Below are 24,642 nucleotides of genomic sequence, written 5' to 3'. Positions count from 1 at the left end.
GAACATTTTATTACAGCTGAAGGAATAAGGTACAGATCAGGGGTGCCATGGCTATAGTTCTTTTAGTTGCAGCTATAAAAATACAGTGGGATGAGGGGATGGTTTCAGTATTAGAAAGCTGGGTGACAGTTCTCATTCTCTATACTCTTTCATGTCAGAAATTTAAGTTTTGGTCTTCCAATAAAGGGTTTACAGGGTTGAGTAACAAAGCAGTGAGTCCAGGCTTGACCCTTAAGTCAGTCATAGCCATCTTATGGTTAAGAATACTAGTTGGCAGGATTCTCCTGAGAAGAGTGATGTTGTGTTGAGTGCACTTATTACATCTTGCCAGTGGCAACTGCCTTGAAAATAAGTGATTTGAAGATGTTATTGAGAGGAAAGAACAATATTCAAAACACAACTGGGGCTGGGCACAGTGGCTCACACCTGTAGTCTCAGCACTTTGGGATGCCAAGGTGGGAGGATTGCTTAAGCCCAGGAGTTCGAGGTTGCAGCAAGCTATGATTGTGGCACTGCGCTACAATCTGGGTGATAGAGCAAGACCCTGCCACTAAAACAAAAATAAAAACACAACTGGTATGGCCCAAACACCCAACACTTGAATCTCTGGGGGATTTATAACTAGTTTAGCTACTACTGGTTTCCATGCTCCAACCCTGAATTATCACTGTTCTTTCTTAACCTTTGCTGCGTGCTAACTATATGACTCATTTCCTACAGAGGTCATAGATTGCTTAACAACCCTGCTGACAGAGTGCTACTGGCAGGTAGACCTAACACATGAATGACAAGTGAGGACTGGAGTGCAGGAGTTGAAAACCATTCAGAGCAGAAGGACCTCTCTACCTATTCATAGTGAATTCTCTAGTCAGAAAGCCCAGGTCTGTCCCTGAAAGATAAGATAGAAACATACCCAGAGCCATATGAGTGAATGATAGGCCAGGGTCATTCATAAGCTGCAAGTGCCTCTGACGGGAGCTACATTCTAAACATCTTGGGGAGTGACCAAGACATTGACAACTAAAGAAAAGAAACCCCAAGGCAACCACTTGCCTTTAAGAAAATTTGCCCTCCAGGCTCAAGAAACTATCCATTTCTTGGTCCCTGGGCTGCCCCACTGAGAAAGAGATTTGTAAAATCTCTTTGGCAGATTTAGGATTCTGAAAGAGAAAAATATGGGAGGCGTTGGTTGTAATTACCCTAGATTCTCTATTCACTTTGTACTTGACAGTCTAAGACATCTCTCTTTGGGTTGTTTTCTACAGAAAAGTGGATACCTATCCCAGAAGGGGGACTATAGCTTTCTAATGATCTCACCGAGCTCCTTCCCTAAATCAACATAATAGTAGCTAATATTTAATATCCTACTTAGGATGTGCTAGGCACTATTCTAAACATTTTTGTGTGTATCATCCCTTTTAAACTTTACAGCAGGCCTTTGAGGTAGGCACTGTTATTCCTGCCTTCACTGGGGGAAATTGCCTGGTCACCCAGCTTGGTAAGAGGTTTGGAAAGTATATTAACAGCCTGTAGCAACACAATTAACATTCACTCAAAAAGAGATTTTTTTTTCTTTACATGACTGAGGGTACACTGATTGTATTGGGAGGAGGGTATCTAAATAACTTTTTGTGATTGATAGATTCTATGTAGGAAAATTTGGTTGACACCCAGGAACACCTACATTGCACAAAAGGAAGTATGCCAATATACTGAAATTCAGTTGTGTTAGATGTTGTTCAGCTTAGATTCTTCACCCAGTTCACCTTCATAGGGTACAATCCCATCCCTTTTTCCCATCCACTTTCTCTTCTCTATTGGCTGAGAAAGTATGCCTGCCTCATAAACACACATGTTATAAAATGTGCATGATCCAATTTTCTTACGGTTTGTTGATTCGTAGTCTCCTGCCTCATAAAACTCTTATTCAGGAGAGAGATTTGTTGCATCCCCAGATGAGAATGATTGTCAGCAGAATTCTCCAGCGATATTTATCAGGCAAATTGGAGGAAGGTAGATGGGCTGAAAGGCCAAAGAAGACCCAGGGAGGATACAGTATTTTTGAACAGAGTAGAGCACTGGCTTGGGCGCATGAGATCTGGATTTTTAGGAGCAGCTCTGCCAGCCATCGGCTGTACCATCTTGGGCAAGCCACTTAACCTCTCTGCACCTCAAGTTCCTCATTTTTATAACAACAGGGGTTGGACCGGAGGCTCTGTAAGGTTCCTTTCAGCTTCATAATTCTAAGCTGTGCCTCAGTCAGAATCCTATCAAAGACCTATAAGGTGCTTGGGATGGTTTCCTTGAAGATAAGAGCAAATGATGCAACCATCTATAGTGTCAGACCTTCCAGATGGGGTTGTAAGAGGGATCTTTCTGTACAAAGTTTCTATCCCTCAGAAGCAGTTATGAGTTAGTTCATTTATACTGCTTGGTGAGATGGTATAGGGTAGAGCAAGGGTTATGGAGTAGGACCTTAGTTTGAAAACCATTTCTGCCACCTCCTGTCCCAGGGTCCCCAGGGAAAAATTATTTAACCTCTCTGAACATCATTTTCTGCCTCTGTAAGATGGTGGTGGTAGAATCAACTTCAGAGGCTTTTGAAGATGAAAGGTAATTATATATATAAAGCACTTAGCCCAGCACCTGGCAAAATGGAAGTGCTGAATCAACAATGTGTGCTACCACTATTGGTGTGCTTATTGATATTAACTTAATTCTCCTGACACGGGCATGGATATACTTCAGCATTTTTTTTTTTTTTTGAGACCGAATCTTACTCTATTGCCCAGGCTGGAGTGCAGTGGTGCAATCTCGGCTCACTGCAACCTCCACCTCTGGGGTTCAAGCGATTCTCCAGCCGCAGCCTCCCGAGTAGCTGGTGTTACAGGCTCGTGCCACCATGCCCGGCTAATTTTTGTATTTTTAGTAGAGATGGGGTTTCACCATATTGGCCAGGCTAGTCTTGAACTCCTGACCTCAAGTGATCCACCTGCCTCGGCCTCCCAAGGTGCTAGGCATGAGCCACTGCACCCGGCCAGCATTTTTTCTTAGATAAAGCTTTCTCTTTCTTTCTGGCTTTAAGTAGCTCTAGAGTCAGAAAGATCGGGATTGAATTCCCTGCTCTGCTTTTTTTTTTCCTCACCCCCAAATTTTAAAATTCAATTTGATTTCTAAATTGATATATATGTACACATTTTGTGGGTATGTATGATAATTTAATATATCATCTAATTTATGAAGATCAAATCAGTGTAATTGGGATATCCATCACCTTTAATATTTGTCTTTATGCTAGAACATTTGAGTTATTCTCTTCAAGCTATTTTGAAGTATACAATAGATGATTATAGTCACCCTACCAATCTGTCAAACTGTATATATGTATCCATTAATCAGCCTCTCTTCATCTCCCGCCCCAACCCCCACCGCCCCGCACTTTCCTGTCCTCTGGAAACTGCCAGTCTATTCTCTATCTTCATGAGATCCACTTTTTTTTTAAGCTTCCACATGTGAGTGAGAACATCCTGCTCTGCTTTTTGTAGGCTGTGGGACCTTGGGCAAGTTTGACTTTTCTGCCCCTTAGTTTCCTCATCTGTGAAATGCAGTCAGGTATAGTGCTTACCCCCAAGGGTTGTTGTGAATAAGATAATGGAAATAAAGAACTTAGCACTGTGGGCCGGGCGCGGTGGCTCATGCCTGTAATCCCAGCACTTTGGGAGGCCGAGGCGGGCGGATCACGAGGTCAGGAGATTGAGACCATCCTGGCTAACACGGTGAAACCCCGTCTCTACTAAAAATACAAAAAGCTGGCCGTGGTGGTGGGCGCCAGTAGTCCCAGCTACTCGGGAGGCTGAGGCAGGAGAATGGCGTGAACCCAGGAGGTGGAGCTTGCAGTGAGCCGAGATCACGCCGCTGCACTCCAGCCTGGGAGACAGTGAGACTCTGTCTCAAAACAAAACAAAACAAAACAAAAACTTAGCACTGTGCCTGGCATCCAGAATGCACTCAATAAATGGTGGCTGTGCTGCTCATGGTGAAGGTAATATAGATTGAGCATCCCTAATGTGAAAATCCAAAATCCAAAATCTTCTAAAATTAGAAACTTTTGGAGTCCTGACATGACACTCAAGGACATGCTCATTGGAATGTTTCAGATTTTTGGATTAGGGATGCTCAACCAGTAAGTACATATAATGCAAATATTCGTAAATGAAAATAAATCTGAAATCTGAAATGCTTTTGGTCCCAAGCATTTCAGATAAGGGATACTCAACCTGTAGTAGTAGTAATGGTAAATAGCTACTACCACTACCACTGCCACCCTTGGGATAGAGGGATCAATGCATTCAAGTGCCTACATTTTTTTGCATAGCTAACCAAATTGTTGGTAGAGGCAGCAGTTGCTGTTCCTGAAGGGACAGCAAAGCAATTGTTCTGGGCTTCACAGACAGTGTCTGGGGCTTTAAAACAAAGTTGTTTATGGAGGTATGACTGAAAATGATTCAGTAGAGCGTAATTCTCAGCAAAGAAGTTCTATTTATTTTTGCCAATCCTTTTCTGCCCAAGAACCTTAAAGAAAAAAATACTTATTTCTAAATGAACCCTGTATTTCTAAGGCTCAATTTTGGTTGATCACCCATGACTTATTGTCCACAAGCTTTGTCAGCAGCATCTCGGTACAAAGATGTAAAGTCTCTGTTCTTTTTTACCAAGGTGGTCTTCATTCTCAATGGATGCCATCTCACTCTTCTTGAGCCTCTCAGTGAGTATAGGATTGATTTGATGGCTAGAATATAGATATACAGGAACAACAGGGGTTCTCAGGGATGTGATATTAGAGTAGGTGGAGTTGTATGGGGAGTGTAGAAATATTATCAAATGGAAATTTAAAAACCGGGTAGTCCTGATAGTTCTGGAGATGAACCTGTTTGCTAAGGGAGGGATATCAACTGTTTCTTTTGCTTTCCCTGTTTTTCTCTTTACTTTCTCTGTTACTTTCTTTTACTTTCTCTGTTGAAAGTAAAAAGAGAAAAAGGTCAGTTATTGTAAGTGAAGCCAAGTGCCAGGCTTCCTGTCCTTCCCAGACCATTTCATGGTAGGAGGGTATTGGCCAGTTTCCAACAGGGTATAGACTGCACCCCATGAGGTGCCCATCCTCTGCCCTGGCCTCGTACTTTCTCTCACTCTTGCTCTCTCCCCTCTGCCCTTCATTTAAGTAGTATTAACTATAGGAACCAAAGGCTTCTTCACAGGAATTTTCCAGTAACATCTTATCTGTGTCCCAGGTATCCATTCTCTTTTTTGCCATAAGTTCTGGAGTTATAGAAAGGAAAATGGATTTAAATTTTGGACAAAGATTTAGGGGTAGTTATCTAAAAAAACACTTCCTCTTCTACCACTTCCTTCCGCTCTACTCTCTGCTCTCATCCTCACCCCTTGTCCCCAGAGCAGTGTCTGTCTCCTTGTTAGTGGCCCAGGCCAAGTCCAAGCCCCTCCATGTAGGTGTAACAACCCAAAGCTCCAAGGTAGCCAGGGATATAAAAGGCCATGTCCCTTTCAGAGCTGAGATGACATTATAATATTGACAGTTGACAATCTTGGAGACTGAGGTGCTAAGGAATACTGAGAATGAGTGGCCAGTAACTACAGCCTTTAAGCCCTCATAGCTTATTTTTGTATTGGGAGAAGTGATATCTGCTTATTATAAAAAAAGAAAATGTCTTTTTTTTTTTTTTTTTTTTTTGAGATGGAGTCCCGCTCTGTTGCCAGGCTGGAGTGCAGTGGCGCTATCTCGGCTCACTGCAAACTCCGCCTCCTGGGTTCAAGCGATTCTCCTGCCTCAGCCTCCCCAGTAGCTGGGAATACAGGCGTCCGCCACCATGCCCGACTAATTTTTGTATTTTTAGTAGAGACCGGGTTTCACCATGTTGGCCAGGATGGTCTTGATCTCTTGACCTCATGATCCGCCCGCCTCAGCCTCCCAAAGTGCTGGGATTACAGGTGTGAGCCACTACGCCTGGCCAAAAAGAGAAAATTTCTAATAAAACAAAAATCCAAAGGAAAGGCACCTTGGCCTTTTACATCTCACAACCACCTAGTATCTTTCAGTGATATTCCTCCAGGTATTTCTATATCTGTATATGTATCATGCTATACGTGCTGTATTCTAACTTGCTATTTTCCCTAACAAAAATGCCAGGTTGTGGAAAACTTTCCGTGTCAGTAAATGTAAGTCCACATTAGCCTTTTTAATGTATGCATAGTATTCCATGGCATAGATGCATCCTAATTTATTTAGCCATTCTCCATTGTTGGACATATAGGCTGTTTCCCACTTTTACTTATTGTACACAGTGCTGTGATTAAACATCCTTGAGCATCGTTTTTTGGGTACTTGTGTAATTATCCTTGGAGACAGCTCAAGAATTGAGATTACTGGTTCATAGTGTATTCATGTTTTTAAATTCTTGATATATATATATATGAGATATATATATATGAGATATATTATCTCATATATGTATAAAGTTCTTGTACTTTCACCACTGGAATAATAAACTTTAAGATAACCCTATAGCCATCTAAAGATCTTGTGTCAACCAGTGCTGGGGCATCATGCTGGACTACCAGAAGATGGTACCCAAGCACCCTTCCTATACTTCTATTTCTCTTCTCCTAATCACCAACCATAGAGTGAGGAAAGAAATTCAGGCTCAAAATTGGAATACTATTGTAGAAATTGTTAGGGAAGGCCTATGTAAATTTTCTTCTCTAACCACTGATCCAGCATTACCTTCAAAAATATTGTCATCAGCATATGGAGCTGGAGTCTATAAGCCACTCCTTCAATTGTAGCAAAGCTTCGTAGTATTCTGAGCTCTAGTTCTCCTAGAACATTCACCTTCTTTCATGGGTTCATCTAAAGCAAATGTTACTGACATATTCTTTTTAGACCATAATCTTGTACCTTCTTTCTGTACAGCAAGAAGATGGTGGGGGGGAAAGTTAGTTGGTGCCCACGTGTTCAGGGATTGGTCACTGAATATTAACATTTAAAGGGCCATTTACCTGTAGGATTGACTTTAGAGGCTTAGCTTCGATTGAGCATTGTTCTAGATGCTGTCTTTTCTCCTTTGACATTCCTGTTCTGGTGGAGAAGCTGGGGGAAGATGGAAAGGACAGCAGTAGTAGAAACGGACACACTTCAAGCTTCTTTATCTAATGCAGCTACTACCCCATCCCTGCCATATGCCTTTGGGCAATGAAAGTGACAACAGAGCAAGAGGATGTTTAGGCCTTTTGCTCCTCAAAACTTGATCACCTCCTATTTTCTTTTTCTTTTTCCTCTTTTCAACATTTCTGTCCTCTCCCATCATTCCTCATTATTGGGAGGATTATAGAACTAGAGGCTGAGAATATTGAGTAGGTTCATGGCATTTATCCATAGAATAATGCCAGTAGGCTCCTTAAGGGGCTCATGTTCCTTTTCTCCTCCACATGGCAAATCAGATATTAGAAACCCTGTTTTGGGGAAGCTCTGATGCTGATAGGTTGGCTTACCTTTATGAAAATCATTCCCCTCATATGACCACTCAAGTTATGCCAGGGATGGGGTATACCTAACAATGTTGGAGTGTTGGTGGGCACTGCCCTAGCCCCATTTGAGCCAATTATATCAAGAGACTTGCTCAATGCCACCCAGGATCCAAGCACCTCCCAGAACTCCTTGCTCCTGAGAAAGACTGATCCCTGCAGCTTTTCTTATCAGTAAATCTCATAGCGGCATCTCAGTACCTGTGTGATGAGCATCTTTCTCCAGAGCCTCTGTTATTCTTGGAGATTGAGATGCTCGAGGTAGGTGGTAGTTGGCAAGTATCAATGACAGCTAATAGCCAGCGCAGTCCTTCAACTATGGGCTGATGGTTTCTTCTCTCAAGGTTTCTGATGGCTGAACATGGCTCCTGTGACAAAAGAGAAGAGAAGGCTGCAGACCTGGAGCCTGGGACCCCTGGGGCCCGCAGAACCAGTCACTCTCATTCAAAGAGTGAAGGAACACATAAACTCTGCTATGCCTAGAGAGGCTCTGAGACTTCTAGGAGACACTCAGCATTCACATCTGAGAAGGCAAATGACAGACATAAAATCTGAGGTCCTTTAATAAAGTGGTTGTGGTGTCTTGGGTGTGTGACCTTGAGCAAGTCACGTACAGTCTCTGAGCCTTGGCTTTTTTATCCATAAAATGGGGATATTCATGTGTCCACTTTACAGAATTATTTTGAAGGCAGAATGCAATATTTATTATCACCATCAAGTCAGGAATCACTGTGGGTGTTGCCTGACAGGGAGAGACTTTGCCCCAAACCCAACATATGAGACTGATTATAGAATGGGCCAAGGGCTGCATCAGCTGGGCTCCAGAGGAAGAGGGAAGGAAGAGGTTGACACTTACTACTCGGCATGGGCACTTATTCTCTTTCACTAGCTTCTTTAGAAGTAGATAGTCAATAATATCACAAGGCATGAGGGCTTTCTTCTTGTCTTGTTTGTTTGCTAAGCTAAAACAGCATATGAGAGAGGGAGGAAAAGAGTGGAAGAGTGAAACCAAAATAGAAGCAAAAGGCGAGAAAAGAAGGGAAAGAGGAGGAGAACAAATTCTACTATAACTGCTATATATCCAGGAATTAGGTTTAAAGACATACCTAATGAGATGAGCTAGACATTTTTCTAGCCAACTTCCAATGATGGAAAGTATAGCACAAATCATTTGAATCCAAGATAGTCCCCCCAGGGCTCATTTCTCACTTCCCCTACATTATGCTATCAAACTTTAATTAGAATTGCTAACTGGGCTATGAACAGATTTGGAGTTTTTACATCCTTTCCCAAACTCTGTTCATGCTCTAGTTGGGGTTGCTAATGAGGAATGAAAGAAGCATAAAGGGAGTTGGGGGCGGGGATGAGAATTGACTGGCCACCTGCATTATTACCCTGGAATAAGTGCTAGTTATGTAACTTTTGAGCAATCTGATCAGAGAGGAGGTCATTGGCATCAATTATACAAGATAGGAGTTCTCTGCTATCATGAGGTTTCAGGATCAGAGACCGAAACCAGAAAAGATGATAAGCAAATTCAGGAAGATAGTCTTCAGGAAGAGTCAAGGGGTGGAGGTGGTGGATACCACTTTTCATTTCCCTTTGATGCTTCCCTTCAAAATTGCCTTTGTACAGTTAGGTAACATGTCCCCCATGGCAGTGTGTGGTAGAAAGTAGCTCTTGAGAACAAACCTCAGAAAATTGGGCCGCTCTACCTCACTCAGCCTAAGGGAACAGGAGGCCTAGCTGGGTGTGACAAAGGGACCACCCCACCCTTCATTTCTATACTTTTAAGGGTACAAATTGGGAAGCAGAAATAGGACAGAAAGGCAGAATCTTACAGTAAGATGGGTTTCCCTGCCACTCTTTTATCAGACAGCAGACGTGTTAAGATGATCTTCACTTCCTGCATGCGTCTTATGTCACTGGAATCCAGGACGAAAACAAGCCCATGGGCCTGTGCATAGTAGTTTGGCCATGCTTCCCGGCCCTTCAGGTCTCCATTCAGGTCATAGATGGAAAGTTCATACTCATCTAACAAAAGTGTAGTCAGTTCCGATTTCGTGCAATGGTCTGTCTTACTGGGAAGTACTATGCATAGGGGAAAAGAGGAGAAGCAATCACTTAGATCGAAACTCCATACTCATCTAACAGGAGTAGAGTCGGTTCCGATTTCATGCAGTTGTCTATCCTGCTGGGAAGTACTATGCAGAGGGGAAGAGAGGAAAAGCAATCACAAAGTAGGGAAATATAGTTAGATCAAATAATTTGTTGAACCCTGACTAGAGCCTGCTCTGAGAAATCCCACTGAAGCATCCTGCCACCCTGCCCATACTTGGGGGCTATCTTCCTAAATCATCGCTTTACCCATGCTATCCTCTCCTGGCTCAGTAACCTTTAGTGAGTGTCCACTGCTTCCAGAGATAATACAGACTCCTTCACCTCCTAACCTGCCAGACCTATCTCCTAGCGCTGTAACCTGACAAGTGTCCACACTGTCCCTAGTACATACCCAATCTGTTCTTCCCTTGGCTCCTTTGCCCTTACTTCTCCCACTCTACATCAATGTCTTGCTCTCTCTTGCCCTGGGATGGTACAAGATGCCATTCTCTCTGCCTAGAACACTTCTACTCTTTGCTTAGTTAATGCCTATTTTTTAAAATGTCAATTTTGATCTTGTTTATTCTAGAGTTTTCCCACACACCAGCCATCTGGATAAGGTACCTTTCTTTTGAGTTTACCATTGTCATAGCACATATTACAGTGTTGTAAATTCTATGGTTTATTTATCTGGGTTATAAACTGCAACAGGACAGGAACCCTTTCAATTTTATTGAAATTTATTCACCATTACATTCATGATGCCAAGCACATTCATTATTGGATTAATCTGATAAATGAATGAATGAACAGGAGGTCCTTCTCTCCCACCCTTCAATACCCAGCTCAAGTACTGTTTAGGAAGACTTCTCTGGCCTGTCCACTTCTCACTTCTCTCTCTCTTTCTTGTTGAGCACATGGTCTGTTGAGCTGGTCCTTCACCTCTTTTTGTGCTTGCTTTGTCTCTCCAACTAAAACGTAAGCTATATGAAGGAGGATGTCTGTATTACCTTACACACAGTAGGTGTTCAATAAATGTTTATGGTGGTTGTTACTGTAGATGAGGGTATGAAGTTGTCTCCCACATATCTCTTCCAAGAAACCATGCTAGACTTAGACACATTTTCCTTTGAAAAGCTATGGCCAGAACACAAAATCTCATAGGGAATTCCATACCTCATTCAGCTCCCATAGAAATGGAGTTGAAAACAGTAGTCTTGGCTGGGCACGGTGGCTCGCGCCTGTAATCCCAGCACTTTGGGAGGCTGAGGCGGGCGGATCACCTGAGGTTAGGAGTTCAAGACCAGCCTGGCCAACATGGCAAAACCCCATCTTTACTAAAAATACAAAAAAAAAAAAACAAAAACAAAAAACAACTTAGCCGGGTGTGGTGGCACACGCCTGTAATCCCAGCTACCTGAGAGGCTGAAGCAGGAGAATCACTTGAGCCCTGGAGACAGAGGTTGCGGTGAGCTGAGATTACGCCACTGCACTCCAGCATGGGGGACAAGAGTGAAACTCCATCTCAAAAAAAAAAAAAAAAAACAATAAAAAACAAAAAAAAGAAGGAAAATGGAAAACAGCAGCCTTTATATGCATTCCAGTCTGTTGAACTGACCGTTCTAGCCTAGCTCTCTTCCCACATTAGTAGCAAAATGACTTTATACATTCTCTGCACCCATACCTGGGAGCACTAAGACTAGAATTCATAACTTCTTATTTGTAGTCTTAGATCTGCATGTGACATTTTCCATAGCATTGCTAAAATGAGTCATTAATGTGAAAAGTTAGTAATATGCTTTTGGGTCTTTGGAAATGAGAATACATATATATGTGTGTAGATGTATATATTATTATTATGTTTAAATGTGATTTTCATAACATCTCTTCTGATTTCATGTTAGGCAATGAACTGTTAAATTATAGTTTTCAGATAAAATAATTTTCAGCCAAAACTTTGATGTGATATTTGCTATATCTGTATTAGACTACTCAAAAATAACAAGTGGGCCAGGGACGGTGGCTCACACCTGTAATTCCAGCACTTTGGGAGGCTGAGGCAGGCAGATCACCTGAGGTCAGGAGTTCGAGACCAGCCTGGCCAACATGGTGAAACCCTGTTTCCACTAAAAATACAAAAATTAGCCAGGCATGGTGGCGGGCACCTGTAATCCTAGCTACTCGGGAGGCTGAAGCAGGAGAATCACTTGAACCTGGGAGACAGAGGTTGCAGTGAGCTGAGGTCTCACCATTGCACTTCAGCCTGGGTGACAGAGCGAGACGTCTGTCTCAAAAAAAAAAAGTGAATAGGTTAAAACTCTAAAGGTAATATTAGAGTTTCCTGCATTGAGAAAAGCTTTATATATATTTTTTGCCCTGTCAGAGAAAAAAATTTTTTTCCTAGTTTTCTTTTTCTTTTTACTTGAAACCTTACCAGTTCCTTCAGTTAGTGCATTCTATTGTTGGTGAACCCTAGATGCTGTGAGCAGTTGTTCCCTGACAATTTACATTTATCTTATTTCCTCTATTAACGTATAAACACTCTAAGGACCGGTACTGAGTCTGATTCATTTCTGTATCCCTAGTGGAGTGTTTCATAAAGCATGGTCCGGGCACCATATAATTGAGAATTACATGGGGGTGATTGTTAAAGCCTATTCCAGACCAAATGAATCAAAACCTCTAGGCTTGGGACACAAGCATTTGCATGTTTAATGAACTACCTATGGTTAACAAAATCCTGAGGTGATTCTTCTGCACTTTAAAGCTTGAGTACCACTACTCTAGAGGGCCATGAAACCCATGCCTGATTGTGTCTCAGCATCATCTGGTGAGTTTGTTAAGATACAGATTCCATGCTACACACCTGTAGTCCCAGCTACTTGGAAGCCTGAGGTGGGAGGATCGCTTGAGCCTGGTCAATCAAGGCTGTAGTGAACCATGATCACACCACTGTACCACTGCACCCCAGTCGGGGTGACAGATGAGACTCTGTCTCAAAAAAAAAAAAGAAAACTGTAGATTCCATAGGCCCTTCCCAGACCAAAATTTTGAATCTCCAGGTCCCCTGTCAGTAGGTTTGAAAGCTCCCCAGGTGATTCTGGTTATTGGTTCTCAGTATCCACTGTTCTCCATGATCACCTGTAGAGCATTTTATTTATTTATTTATTTATTAAGCCTGGAGTGCAGTGGCACCATCTCAGCTCACTACACCCTTTGCCTCCCGAGTTCAAGCAATTCTCCTACCTCAGCCTCCTGTATAGCTGAGATTACAGGCCCCCGCCACCACACCCAGCCAATTTTTGTATTTTTAGTAGAGACGGGGGTTTCACCATGTTGGCCAGGCTGGTCTCGAACTCCTGACCTCAGGTGATTCACCCGCCTTGGCCTCCCAAAGTGCTGGGATTACAGGCGTGAGCTACCACACCCAGCCACCTCCAGGCCTCGTTCTCTCAAGGTTTGAGTCCATAGATCTGGGGTGGGGCTGAAGCATCATGATTTTTTTAAAAAGCTCCCCAGCTGATTGAAATATATAGCCAGGTTTGAAAGGCAGTAGTCTAAATGTCCTCATTTAGGACACCTGCTTGTGCCAGTGATTGGGTTTCTTCTTGCCTTACATGACCATGCCGGACAAAACAGTTTTAGTGAATGGTGTCAATAATAATGACTTGGAGGTGGCGGCATAAGATGGCCAAATAGAATCCTTCAGTGATGGTCACCCCTGCAGGAATACCAAATTGAACAACTATCCACATGAAAGCACCTTCATAAGAACCAAAAATCAGATGAGCGATCACAGTACCTGGTTATAACATCTGTATTTTTTTCTTTTTTTGAGACAGGGTCTCACTCTGTCATCCATGCTGCAGTGCAGTGGCTCAGTCTCCGCTCACTGCAGCCTTGACCTCCTGGACTCAAGTGATCCTCCCACCTTAGCCTCCTGAGTAAATGGGATTACAGGCATGTGTCACCATACCTGGCTAATTTTTTTTTTTTTTTTTTTGTAGAGAATTTTGGCATGTTGCCCAGGCTGGTCTTGAACTCCTGGGCTCAAGTGATCTGCCTGCCTTGGCCTCTCAAAGTGCTGGGATTGCAGGCATGAGCCCCCGCACCCCACCTTGGTTATAACATCATGTCAAGGAAAGAGGCACTGAAGAAGGTGGGAAGGACAGTCTTGAATCACCAGCACCACCCTTTCCTCATCCCCTGGCAGCACCACATGGCACAGAGAGAGTCTGTGCTTGAAAGAGAGAGTGCAGTGATTGTAGGACTTTGGATTGGAACTCAGTGCTGCCCTGTCACAGCAGAAAACTACATAGGGCAGAATTTGCCTAGCACTTACGGAGGAAGCATTTAGACCAGCCCTAGCCAGAGGGAAATTGTCCATTCCAACAGTTGGAACCTGAGTTCCAGCAAGCCCTGCCACCATGGCCTGAAGTGCTCTGGGGTGCTAAATAAATTTAAAAGGCAGTCCAGGCCACAAGGACTGCGGTTCCTGGACAAGTCCTGGTGCTGTGATGGGCTTGGAGCCAAGGACTCAGGGGGCATGCAACCTAGTGAGTCACCAGCCAGAGTGACCAAGGGAGTGCTTGTGTCACCCCTCCCACCAGTGCCGGGCAGCACAGCTTGCAGCTCCGGGAGGAGAGGGAAGAGTAAAGAGAACATTGTGTTACAACTTGAATACCACCTCAGCCACAGGAAAAAAAAGTACCAGGCAGAGTCCCGAAGCCCCCATTTCAGGCCATGGCTCCCCGATGACATTTCTAGACCCATCCTGGGCCAGAAGGGAACCCAGTGCCCTGAAAGGAAGGACCCAGTCTTGACAGGATTCACCACCACCTGACTAAAGAGCCCTTAGGCCTTCAGTAAACATCCCAAGCAAGCGCCAGGCAGTAGTCACCATGGGCCTTGGCCAAGACCTGGTATTGTGCTGGCTTCAGGTGTGACCCAGCACATTTTCAGCAGTGGTGGCCATCAGGAGAGACTCCTGCTTGAGGAAAGGAGAGAGAAGAGTAAAAAGGACTTTGTCTTGCAACTTCAGTACTAGCTCAGCCACAGTAAAATGCAGCACCGAGCAGACTCCTGAAGTCCCTGATTCCAGGCCTTAGCTCCTGGAGGGCATTTCTAGACTCATCTTGGGCCAGAAAGGAACACGCTGCCCTGAAGGGAGAGACCCAGGCCTGGCAGGACTCACTGCCTGCTGACTAAAGAGCCCTCGGGCCTTGAATAAACATTGGTGGTAGCCAGGCTATAGTCGCTATGGGCTTGGGGCTGTGGTGGCCAATTCTGCTTGAGGAAAGGGGAGAGAAATATAAAGAGGACTTTGTCTTGCAACCTGGGTACTTGCTCAGCCCCAGTAAAATAAAGCACCAAGCAGATTTCTAAAGCCTCTGACCCCAGGCCCTAGCTCCTGGTGGCATTTCTAGACCCACCCTGGACCAGAAAGGAATCTGCTGCACTGAAGGGAAATACCCTGTCCTGGCAGGATTCATCACCTACTGACTAAAGTGCCCTTGGGCCTTGAATAAATATCAGGGATAGCCAGGAAATAGTTGCCACAGGCCTTGGGTGAGACCCAGTACTGTGTTGGCTTCATGTGTGACTCAGCACAGTCTCAGTGGTCGTGGCCACAAGAGTGCTTGTATCACCCCTTCCCCAACTCCAGGCAGCTCAGCACAGAGAGAGAGACTCCATTTGTTTGGGAGAAAGTAAGGGAAAAGAACAAGAGACTTTGCCTGGTAAACCAGGGAATTCTCTCAGATCTTACCCAAGACCACCAAAATGGTACCTCTACAGCTTTACAAGAGTCACAGCATTACTAGGCTTAGGGTGTCCCCTAATGCATATACAGCTGCAGTGACCAAATATTTGATCACAACACTCAATTCCCTTTGAGTCCTTCTCAAGAAGGATGGGTAAAAACAACCCCAGCCTGCATAAATACCTAACTCTTCAATGCCCAGACACTGATGAGCATCAATAAACATCAAGACCATCCAGGAAAAATGACCTCACTAAAAGAGCTAAATAATGCACCAGTAACATATTACAGAGTGACAGAGATAAGTGACCTTTCAGACAGAGAATTCAAAATAGTTGTTTTGAGGAAGATCAGTGAAGTCCAAGATAACACAAAGAAGGAATTCAGAATTTATCAGATAAGTTTAACAAAGATTGAAATAAGAGAGTGGCATGATATACTTAAAGTATATCAAGGAAAAAAACTTTTATCCTAGAATATTGTATCCAGCAAAATTATCCTTCAAACATGAAAGAGAAATAAAGTATTTCCCAGACAAACAAAAGCTGAGGGATTTTTGTCAACACAGACCTCTCCTACAAGAAATGCCAAAGGGAGTACTTCAATCTGAAAGAAAAGGATGTTAATGAGCAATAAGAAATCACCTGAAGGTATAAAACCCACTGGTAACAGCAACTCATACAGACAAATATAGAATATTGTTATAATACTGTAATTGTGGTATGTAAACTACTCATAGCTTGAGTACAAAGACTAAAAGATGAACCCATCAAAAGTAACAACCACAGCAACTTTTAAAGACAGTATAATAAGATATAAATAGAAACAACAAAAAGTTAAAAAGCAGAGGGGATGAAGTTAAAGTGTACAATTAATATTAGTTTTCTCTTTGCTTGTTTTTGCAATCACAGTTGTCATCAGTTTAAAATAATGGGGTTTCCAGGGGGCAGTGGGTGAATATTAAAAAAAAATGGGTTATAAGATGTTATTTGCAAGCCCCATGGTAACTTCAAATCAAAAAACCTACAACAGATAGACAAAAAATATAAAGCAATAAATCAAAACATACTACCAGAGAAAATCACTTTCACAAAAAGGAAGACAGGAAGGAAAAGACCAAAAAACAACCAGAAAGCAAATAACAAGGTGACAGTAGTAAGTCCTTATTAATAATAACATTGAATATAAATGGACTAAACTCTCCAATCAAAAGACATAGGGTGGCTGAGTGGATTAAAAAAAAAACACATGATCTGTTTCCTACAAGAAACACACTTCATCTATAAAGACACATATAGACTGAAAGGGATAGAAAATTATATTCTATACAAATGGAAACCCAAAAGAGCGGGAGTAGCTATACTTCAGACAAAACAGATTTCAAGACAAAAACTATAAAAAGAGACGAAGAATGTCATTATATAATGATAAGGGGATCAATTCAGCAAGTGTATATAACAATTATATATGCACCCAACACTGGAGCACCCAGATATACAAAGCAAATATTATTAGAGCTAAAGAGAGAGAGATAGACCCCAATACAGTAATAATTGGAGATTTCAGCACCCCACTTTCAGTTTGGACAGATTATCCAGATCAACAATGAAACATTGTACCTAATCTGCACTATAGAGCAAATGGACCTAATAGATATTTACAGAACATTTCATCCAATGAATGCAGGATATACATTATTCTCCTCAGCATATTGATCATTCTGGCAAGGCTGTGGAGAAAGGGGTACCCTCATACACTGTTGTTGAGAATATAAATTATGTTCCACTATGAAAGTTCCTCAAAAAACTAAACATAGAACTACCATGTGATGCAGCAATCCACCTGCTGTGTATGTATCCAAAAGAAGGGAAATCAGTATGTTGAAGAGATATCTGGTGTCCCATGTTTATTGCAGCACTGTTCACAATAGCCCAGATTTGGAAGCAACCTAAGAGTCCATCAACAGATGAATGGATGAAGAAAATGTGGTACATATACACAATGGAGTACTATATAGCCATAAAAAAGAATAAGATCTTGTCATTTGCAGCAACACGGGCAGAACAAGTACATTATGTTAAGTGAAATAAGCCAGGCACAGAAAGATAAATTTCATATGTTCTCACTCATTTGTGGAAGCCCTAGAGTAAAATAATTGAACTCATGGAGATAAAGAGTAGAAGGACACAGCCGGGTGTGGTGGTACATGCCTATAATCCCAGCACTTTGGTAGGCTGAGGCAGGCAGATCACCTGATGTCAGGAGTTCGAGACCAGCCTGGCCAACATGGTGAGACCTCATCTCAAAAATACAAAAATAAGCCAGGTGTGGTGGCACACGCCTGTAATCCCAGCTACTTGGGAGGCTGAGGTAGGAGAATTGCTTGAACCCAGGAGGTGGAGGTTGCAGTGAGCCGAGATCGTGCCATTGCACTCCAGCCTGAGCAACAGAACGAGACTCCGTCTCAAAAAAAAAAAAAAAAAAAAAGAAGAAGAGAGTAGAAGGATAGTTACTACAGGGTGGAAAGGATAGTGAGGGGAGGGAGTGGGATGGTTAATGGGTACAAAAATATAGTTTGTATGAATAAGATCTAGTATTTGATAACACAACAGAGTGACTATAGTCAGCAATAATTTGTTGTACATTTAGAATAAGTGAGGGAGTACAACTGGAATGTTTGTAACACAAATAAATGGTGAATGCTTGAGGTGATGGATACCCCATTTACCCTGATTTGATTATTACACATTGTATGCCTATATCAACGTATCTCACGTATCTCATAAATATATACACCTACAATGTACCCATAAAAATTTAACAAATTCTAAAAACCACTAAAAAATGGCTTGTGTGCCAAAATGTTTTATAGCTAGTGTCTTCAAGTGTTCACAGTTCTTACTTGCAGACGGGCATTTCCTTCCTAGGCAATTATCTGTTCTTGGCAAAAAACATTCGCAGCAGCTGGGTGCGGTGGCTTAAGCCTGTAATCCCACCACTTTGGGAGGCCAAGGCGGGTGGATCACCTGAGGTCAGGAGTTTGAGACCAGCCTGACCAACATGGTGAGACCCTGTCTCTACTAAATACAAAAAGTTAGCACATGCCTGTAATGTCAGCTACTTGGAGGCTGAGGCAGGAGAATCGCTTGAATCCAGGAGGCTGAGGTTGCAGTGAGCCGAGATTGTGCCATTGCACTCCAGCTTGGGCAACGAGAGTGAAACTCCGTCTCAAAAAACAAAAAACTAACTAACAACAACAACAAAAAAAACATTCGCAGGGACAAGGGAGGTGAATTATTCAATTTTGGGCACAGAGCAACCTAATAGGTTGATTCTGATGGTCCTGCATAGACAGAGGTGGCCTGAGACATTCTTCAGAATGTGATATCAGTGCCCATTAAAAAAATTATCTGTGAATGTAGTCACAACCAATAGATTTATAAATAATCCCCCAGGTATTCACTGAGCACAGGGCAAGTTATGCAGTAACAAAATAAATAGACTCTAGGCAGTGTCCTCTAGGAATTAAAATGGGAAACACACCATTCTCACAGGCAAAATAGCATACTGGTAATTCCAGGTGAGTGCTTCCAAAAGCTGGCTGGCCATCAGAAACCCCTGAGGAGTTCTTAAAATATAGATTCCTAGGGCCCACCCAGACTAAAGGGACTCCAGGGATGAGGTTGAGTTGGGGCTCTAGAAAATTATCCCCACGTTTTTCAATAATCTTGTGATTTTTGCTGGCTCCTGGATTTTTCCTGCTGCTATTTACCTTCTTAAACATTTCTGCCTATCAGAGAACTGGGAGAAGCAAGGAGTTAAGTTTGTTTCCTACAAGGGGGGATAAAAGGCTGAACCCATTGGCTAAAATGTGAGGCTTGGAGCTGCTAATGGGACAGAGGAAGTTGTTATAGAAAATGGCAACATGTCGCCGGGCGCAGTGGCTCACACCTGTAATTCCAGCACTTTGGTAGGCTGAGGCAGGAGGATTGCTTGAGCCCAGGAGTTCCAGACCAGCCTGGCCAACATGGTGAAACCCCATCTCTACTAAAATCCAAAAAAATCAGCCAGGCGTGGTGGTGCACACATGTAATCCCAGCTACTCGGGAGGCTGAGGCATGTGAATCGCTTGAACCTGGGAGGTGGAGGTTGCAGTGAGCTGAGATCGCACCACTGCACTCCAGCCTGGGCAACAGAACAAGACTCTGTCTCAGAGAAAAAAAAAAAAAAGCAAAGAAAATGGCAACATGTTGTCTCAGGTGAATGGCGGAATGGGGGAGAACATCCATTCCATGAATATTTATTGAATACCTACCTGAAAATGCTAAAAGGCCACAGGCTAAAGATACAGAGAGGAAAAAATCCATTATTTCTCCTCAAGAGGCTCACAATTTAGGGGATGGACTTGCAATTGCCTGATGATGTTGTAATAAGTGCACGCCAGAGCGATGCATGGAATAGAGTGGGAGCTGAGGAAGGAGGGCACTGATAGGGAAGGCTTTCCTGAGGTCAAGCTGGGCTGTGACTTGAGGCTTTTGATTTAGCAGGTAGATAATGGTGGAGATAAAATGCTAGGTAGTGGGACAGCGTGTACAGAACTAGAAAAGGGGGATGGCAAGTCATTTGTTGTGGCTGTATCAGAGGGCATGTGCAGAGAGCATGGGAAATGAAGTTGGAGGAGGACTCAGGGACCAACTCATAGAGGGCTTTGTGTGCTGCTAAGAAACTTAAGTTTTATCTTGAAGATAATGGCATTGAACAGTTTTGAGCAGGGAAGTGCCATGATCAGACTTTTGTATTAAGTCCTTTCTGGTAGCTATGTGGATTGAATACTGGGGGGACAAATGGAGATGACAAGATCAGCCAGAAGGCTGTTGCTGTAGTTCAGGGAAATTGATGAGCACTTCAGGTAGGTCAGTGGCAGAGGAGTCAGGTTAGCCTTTTTTGTTCAGGGATGCCAGGTTAGCTAAAACTCAACCACGTCATCATACTACTTCATTTATCCAATAAACATGGATGGAGGGCATCCTGTGACAGACAGTGCTAGCTTCTTTGATTGGTCCTTAAGTAGTATAGTAGCTTTCTGAAATTCTGTATAACTGCTTCTTGAAATGTCAAGATACTGAACTAGAGACCTGGTATTAAACTTGCACATATCGGAACTGACGACATTTCTGAAGCTCCAACTCTCTGTATTAGCTGTCACAGAATTTCATGTTATTAAACTTCTTTATCATCCCACACTTGTCTCTCTTATCTAGACCAAATTCCACTTTAATTGAGCCCTGAAACTAGACATCATTTCAAACATGCTATCCTTCATAATTGACTGCAATGCTTTACGTAGTTTGAACTCACGCCTACTGACCCTATGAAAGGACTTTCAATTAGGATATCTTGTAAAGGGAGCAGGTGACAGACATTACATAAACAGGCTGTTTATGTAATGTGGGGAAGGGAGGGAGGGAAGGGGGAGAGAGAGAGAGAGAGACAGAGAGAGATAGAGTATGTGTGTGTGTGTGTGTTAGGAGGTGTTTATGCACAAAAAGAGGGAAACTGAGGGCCATGAAGTAATGCTAGGAAGGGAGGATTATTTCACTGGATTCTGGGGTCCATGGGAGACCCACGCCAGTATCTAATGCTCTTAGTTCCTTACATTTTTGGAATGCCTCCACAAGAACAGTTTTGCCAGAGTTGTTCAAGCCAATGATAGGGATGGTCACATTCCTAGAAATGAAAAAGAAAAATGAGCCCAAAGTCTTAAAACAGGTAGGTTTTAGGCTAAACAGAGAGTTATACTCTTCCTTATTGTTTGGGACTCTGCCTGCAGTAATCTCAATGCATGTACCATAAAAGGCCCAGCCAAAGCAGTAGAAGGTGGTATGGGAGCCCCTCACCAAAGCCCCCAAGGATGCTTTTCTTCCCTGATTCACTTAACCTTGTACAATTGGCCATCCCTCCTCAACCCTGCCCCCAATCTTACAAACACTGCTTAATCACTTCACCTAACAATGTATATTATGAAGATTTGTCCCTTGAGGGACTATGGGCAGATTTGTGGGAGGAAATAGTGGAATAGGCCTAGGGAAATAATTGTAATATTACCTTCGTGTCTCTTCTGTTGTCCTTAGGCAAGAGCAGCAGGAGGACAAAAGCCGGAACATGATTCATCTTAGTTCTTAAATATTAAGAGAAGAAAGAAAATAAGAAGTAAGTCCTGTTATAAACACTGAGCCTTTAGTCAGCTTATGACTAAACAGGTGCTGATAAACAGAAAGCCTGGGATTGTTAGAAGTCTATTACTTCATTCTATCCAACTGTGTCTATAAATGTCATAGAAGGAGGAACTGGTTATTCTCAACTGCAGTGACAAGTTCTGTGCTAATGAGTAGCTTTCTTCAAAATGGGGTGATTTCTTAGTATAGCAGCCTACACAGACATAATCAGATGTGGCCTATCCCTTCAGCCATAGTTCATCCTTGTTAAGAATATCTTTATTCAACCTTGCGGAGGTTGGGATGATGCCTAAGAGAAGAACCAACTTAGGCTTCTAGACGGACCTATCGGGAGACCTGTTCCAAGTACCAATAACGTCTCTTCTTCAAAGATGTGGGCATTGGTGACCCACTATTAGAGATTTTATACAAGTTTTGGAGCTATCAGGGACCTTAGAGATCGTCTAGTCTGGATTCAAACATTAATCCAGGTGTCCCATCCTCAAAGATTGCCAGGGAGCTGCATAAGCTTCCCAGGTGATGTCAATGCGCAGCTGGATTTGGAAGTGAATGCCTAAGTAAAAAGGATAATTTAGGCAATCACTTCAAGGTTCATCCTTGGAAAGTGGATTGTTTCTACTTTTTGGCTGTTATGAATAATGCTGCTATAAACATTTGTATATAAGTTTTTGTGTGGATATGTTTTCTTTTCTCTTGGGTATATACCTAGGAGTATTACTGCTGGGTTATATAATAAATCTATATTTAACCTCTTGAAGAACTGCCAGACTGTTTTGCAAAGTGGCTACAACATCTTACATTCCCACCAGTAATGCTTGTTTTTTGTTTACAGCTATCCTAGTGGGTGTGAGGTAGGTATTTCATTGTGGTTTTGATTTACATTTTCCTAATGACTAATTATGGTTGACCCTTGAACAACATGGGTTTGAACTGCATGAGTCTACTTATACCAGGCTTTTTTTTTTCAACCAAATGAGGATATTTGTGAATGTGAAACCCACGTATATGCAGGGCTAACTTTTCATATACATGGGTTTCGCAGTGCCAACTGCAGGATTTGAGAATGCACAGATTTTGGTATATGAGGGGGTTCAGGAACCCATTTCCCCCGAGTTTACTGAGGGACGACTGTATGTTGAAGCCCAAAATTGGAGGAAGCCCTGGTTGGGTTAGCAAAGTACTTCAGTTAATGCTTCGATGGGCTTTGCTTAGCTATCTGATGAGCACAGTTTATGTGCCAGCTTATCAATGGATAATTTATCAGGGTTCTGCAGAGTCATCCAGTCATTTACTGTTCTGGAGAGTTGCCTTTCCAAAATACTAACATTTCATAGCATTTCTTATAGCACAGCTCAGACCCTAGGAGATCATTAGGTTTCCCATAAGGACCTCCTGGAGAATGGCTCTGGCTTATGCCAGACAAAAGAGAAACTTTATATATGGCCTGTGATCAAAACCAGCCTTACTCCAGTTTTGCACATGAAGCTGATATGACCAGGAGCCTGAAACATCAGAGCCTAATTGTCTGGGTTCCTTGATAGCCATCTCCCTTGGAGAAGAGGCCAGTAACCGCTTCATGTCTGTTTCCTAATAATTGGCAGAGCCTTCTAACTTGATGTCAGGCTCTCTGTGTTTGTCAGTGCCACCAAGAAGTGTCAAATTGGCATCACACAAGTTCTTCCTTTATAAGGAAGGGTAGGTGTGAAAACCCAACTGGGAAAATGATTGAATTAGGGATTGCTGGACTGATCCTTTATTTCTAGTGCCTCTTCTGGGTAGCCTGAAGTGAAATCACCTCAACTAAACCTACCATTTCCAAATTTCTTATCTGTAAAATGAAGATAGTGACATATTTTGCTTACCATGAGGTGGTTATTTATCTGATAAGTTGATTCTTTTTGGATGGAAGACATAAGATATGCAGAGTAATAGGAAGATGCATTGAGCTTTCTAGCCTTCTTGTCAGATTAACACAGCTTAGGTTGTCCATTTATAAAAGCTATGGCAATGTCCTAATAATGGTTGTCAAGGTACTGACATGTCTGTGGCAACCACTACCTGGTTCATAGCAACCAAACTCATATCTCCTTACCTTGTATGATTATAGATAATTACTAAAGGAACTTTAAGTCATCATAGTTTTTATTCATTTTACAAAATATTTATATAGAATTTACTTTGTGCCAGGGCTCATTAAAGCACTTTATACACATTAATTCATTTAATCCTTACTACAGCATGACAAAGTAGGGGCTATCATTCCTACTTTTCAGAGATGAAGTTGTTCACAAAGGGGTTACATAACTTGCCAAAGGTTACCTAGCTAATAAATGGTAAAGCCAGAATTCAAACCTAGGCATTCTGGCTTCAGGGTCTGTATTAGGTCAAAGGTCTTGCAGACCTCAGGTACCAGAGAAACTGCCTCTGCTCTGCATATCTCTATCTCTTCTAGCCAAACTGTATCATACTTAGTGAACTTTTTATAAAATGCTTTATTTTTCAGAATGGTTTTAGATATACAGAAAAATTGCTAAGACAGTACAGTGAGTAACCATCCCTAACACCCAATTTCCCTCATTGTTAACATCTTAGGATGCTGTATTTGTTACAATTAATGAACCAGTATTAATACATTGTTATTAACTAAAGTCCATACTTCATTCAGATTTCCTTAGTTTTTAACTTAAGCTTCTCAGATTTTGTTTTGTTTTGTTTTTTTGAGACAAGGTCTGGCTCTGTGGCCCAGGCTGGAGTGCAGTAGTGTGATCATAGCTAACTGCAGCCTCAAACTCCTGGGCTCAAGCAATCCTCCTGCTTCAGCCTCCCAAGTACCTAGGACTGCAGGCATGCACCACCATCCTTGGCTAATTTATTTTTTATTCTTTTTAGAGAAGGGTCTTGCTATATTGCCCAGGCTGGTCTTGAACCCCTGGCCTCAAGTGATCCTCC

General features: G+C 42.5%; 1 protein-coding gene across 1 annotated transcript; it reads right to left on the bottom strand.

The window, feature by feature from the left end:
- Positions 1 to 4,519: 4,519 nt before the first annotated feature.
- Positions 4,520 to 23,670, bottom strand: ARL13A (ARF like GTPase 13A). The gene is made up of 9 exons (XM_019019080.3): positions 23,556 to 23,670; positions 21,563 to 21,635; positions 21,114 to 21,184; positions 9,438 to 9,687; positions 8,453 to 8,558; positions 7,798 to 7,964; positions 7,072 to 7,162; positions 6,797 to 6,977; positions 4,520 to 4,789 (listed from the first exon to the last, which is right to left on the bottom strand). Exons 2-8 carry the CDS (start codon positions 21,619 to 21,621, stop codon positions 6,849 to 6,851), a joined length of 873 nt encoding a protein of 290 aa, XP_018874625.1. The 5' UTR covers positions 21,622 to 21,635; positions 23,556 to 23,670; the 3' UTR covers positions 4,520 to 4,789; positions 6,797 to 6,848.
- Between the last annotated feature and the right edge of the window lie 972 nt (positions 23,671 to 24,642).

Source organism: Gorilla gorilla, chromosome X, assembly GCF_029281585.2.
Source record: "Gorilla gorilla gorilla isolate KB3781 chromosome X, NHGRI_mGorGor1-v2.1_pri, whole genome shotgun sequence".
Taxonomy (NCBI): domain Eukaryota; kingdom Metazoa; phylum Chordata; class Mammalia; order Primates; family Hominidae; genus Gorilla; species Gorilla gorilla.
The sequence above is the reverse complement of the archived record's forward strand: the minus strand, read 5'-3'. Positions and strand labels throughout refer to the sequence as shown.

Bases quoted from the DNA above. Each gene is read 5' to 3' on its own strand.
- ARL13A (XM_019019080.3), bottom strand. From the start codon at position 21,621: ATGTTCCGGCTTTTGTCCTCCTGCTGCTCTTGCCTAAGGACAACAGAA. The intron at 7,163-7,797 runs GTACTGAGATGC...ATCTTCCCCCAG, and splicing joins GAAAGATGCTCATCACACAG to CTTCTCCACCAGAACAGGAA. The intron at 6,978-7,071 runs GTAAATGGCCCT...CTTGCTGTACAG, and splicing joins CTCTAAAGTCAATCCTACAG to AAAGAAGGTACAAGATTATG.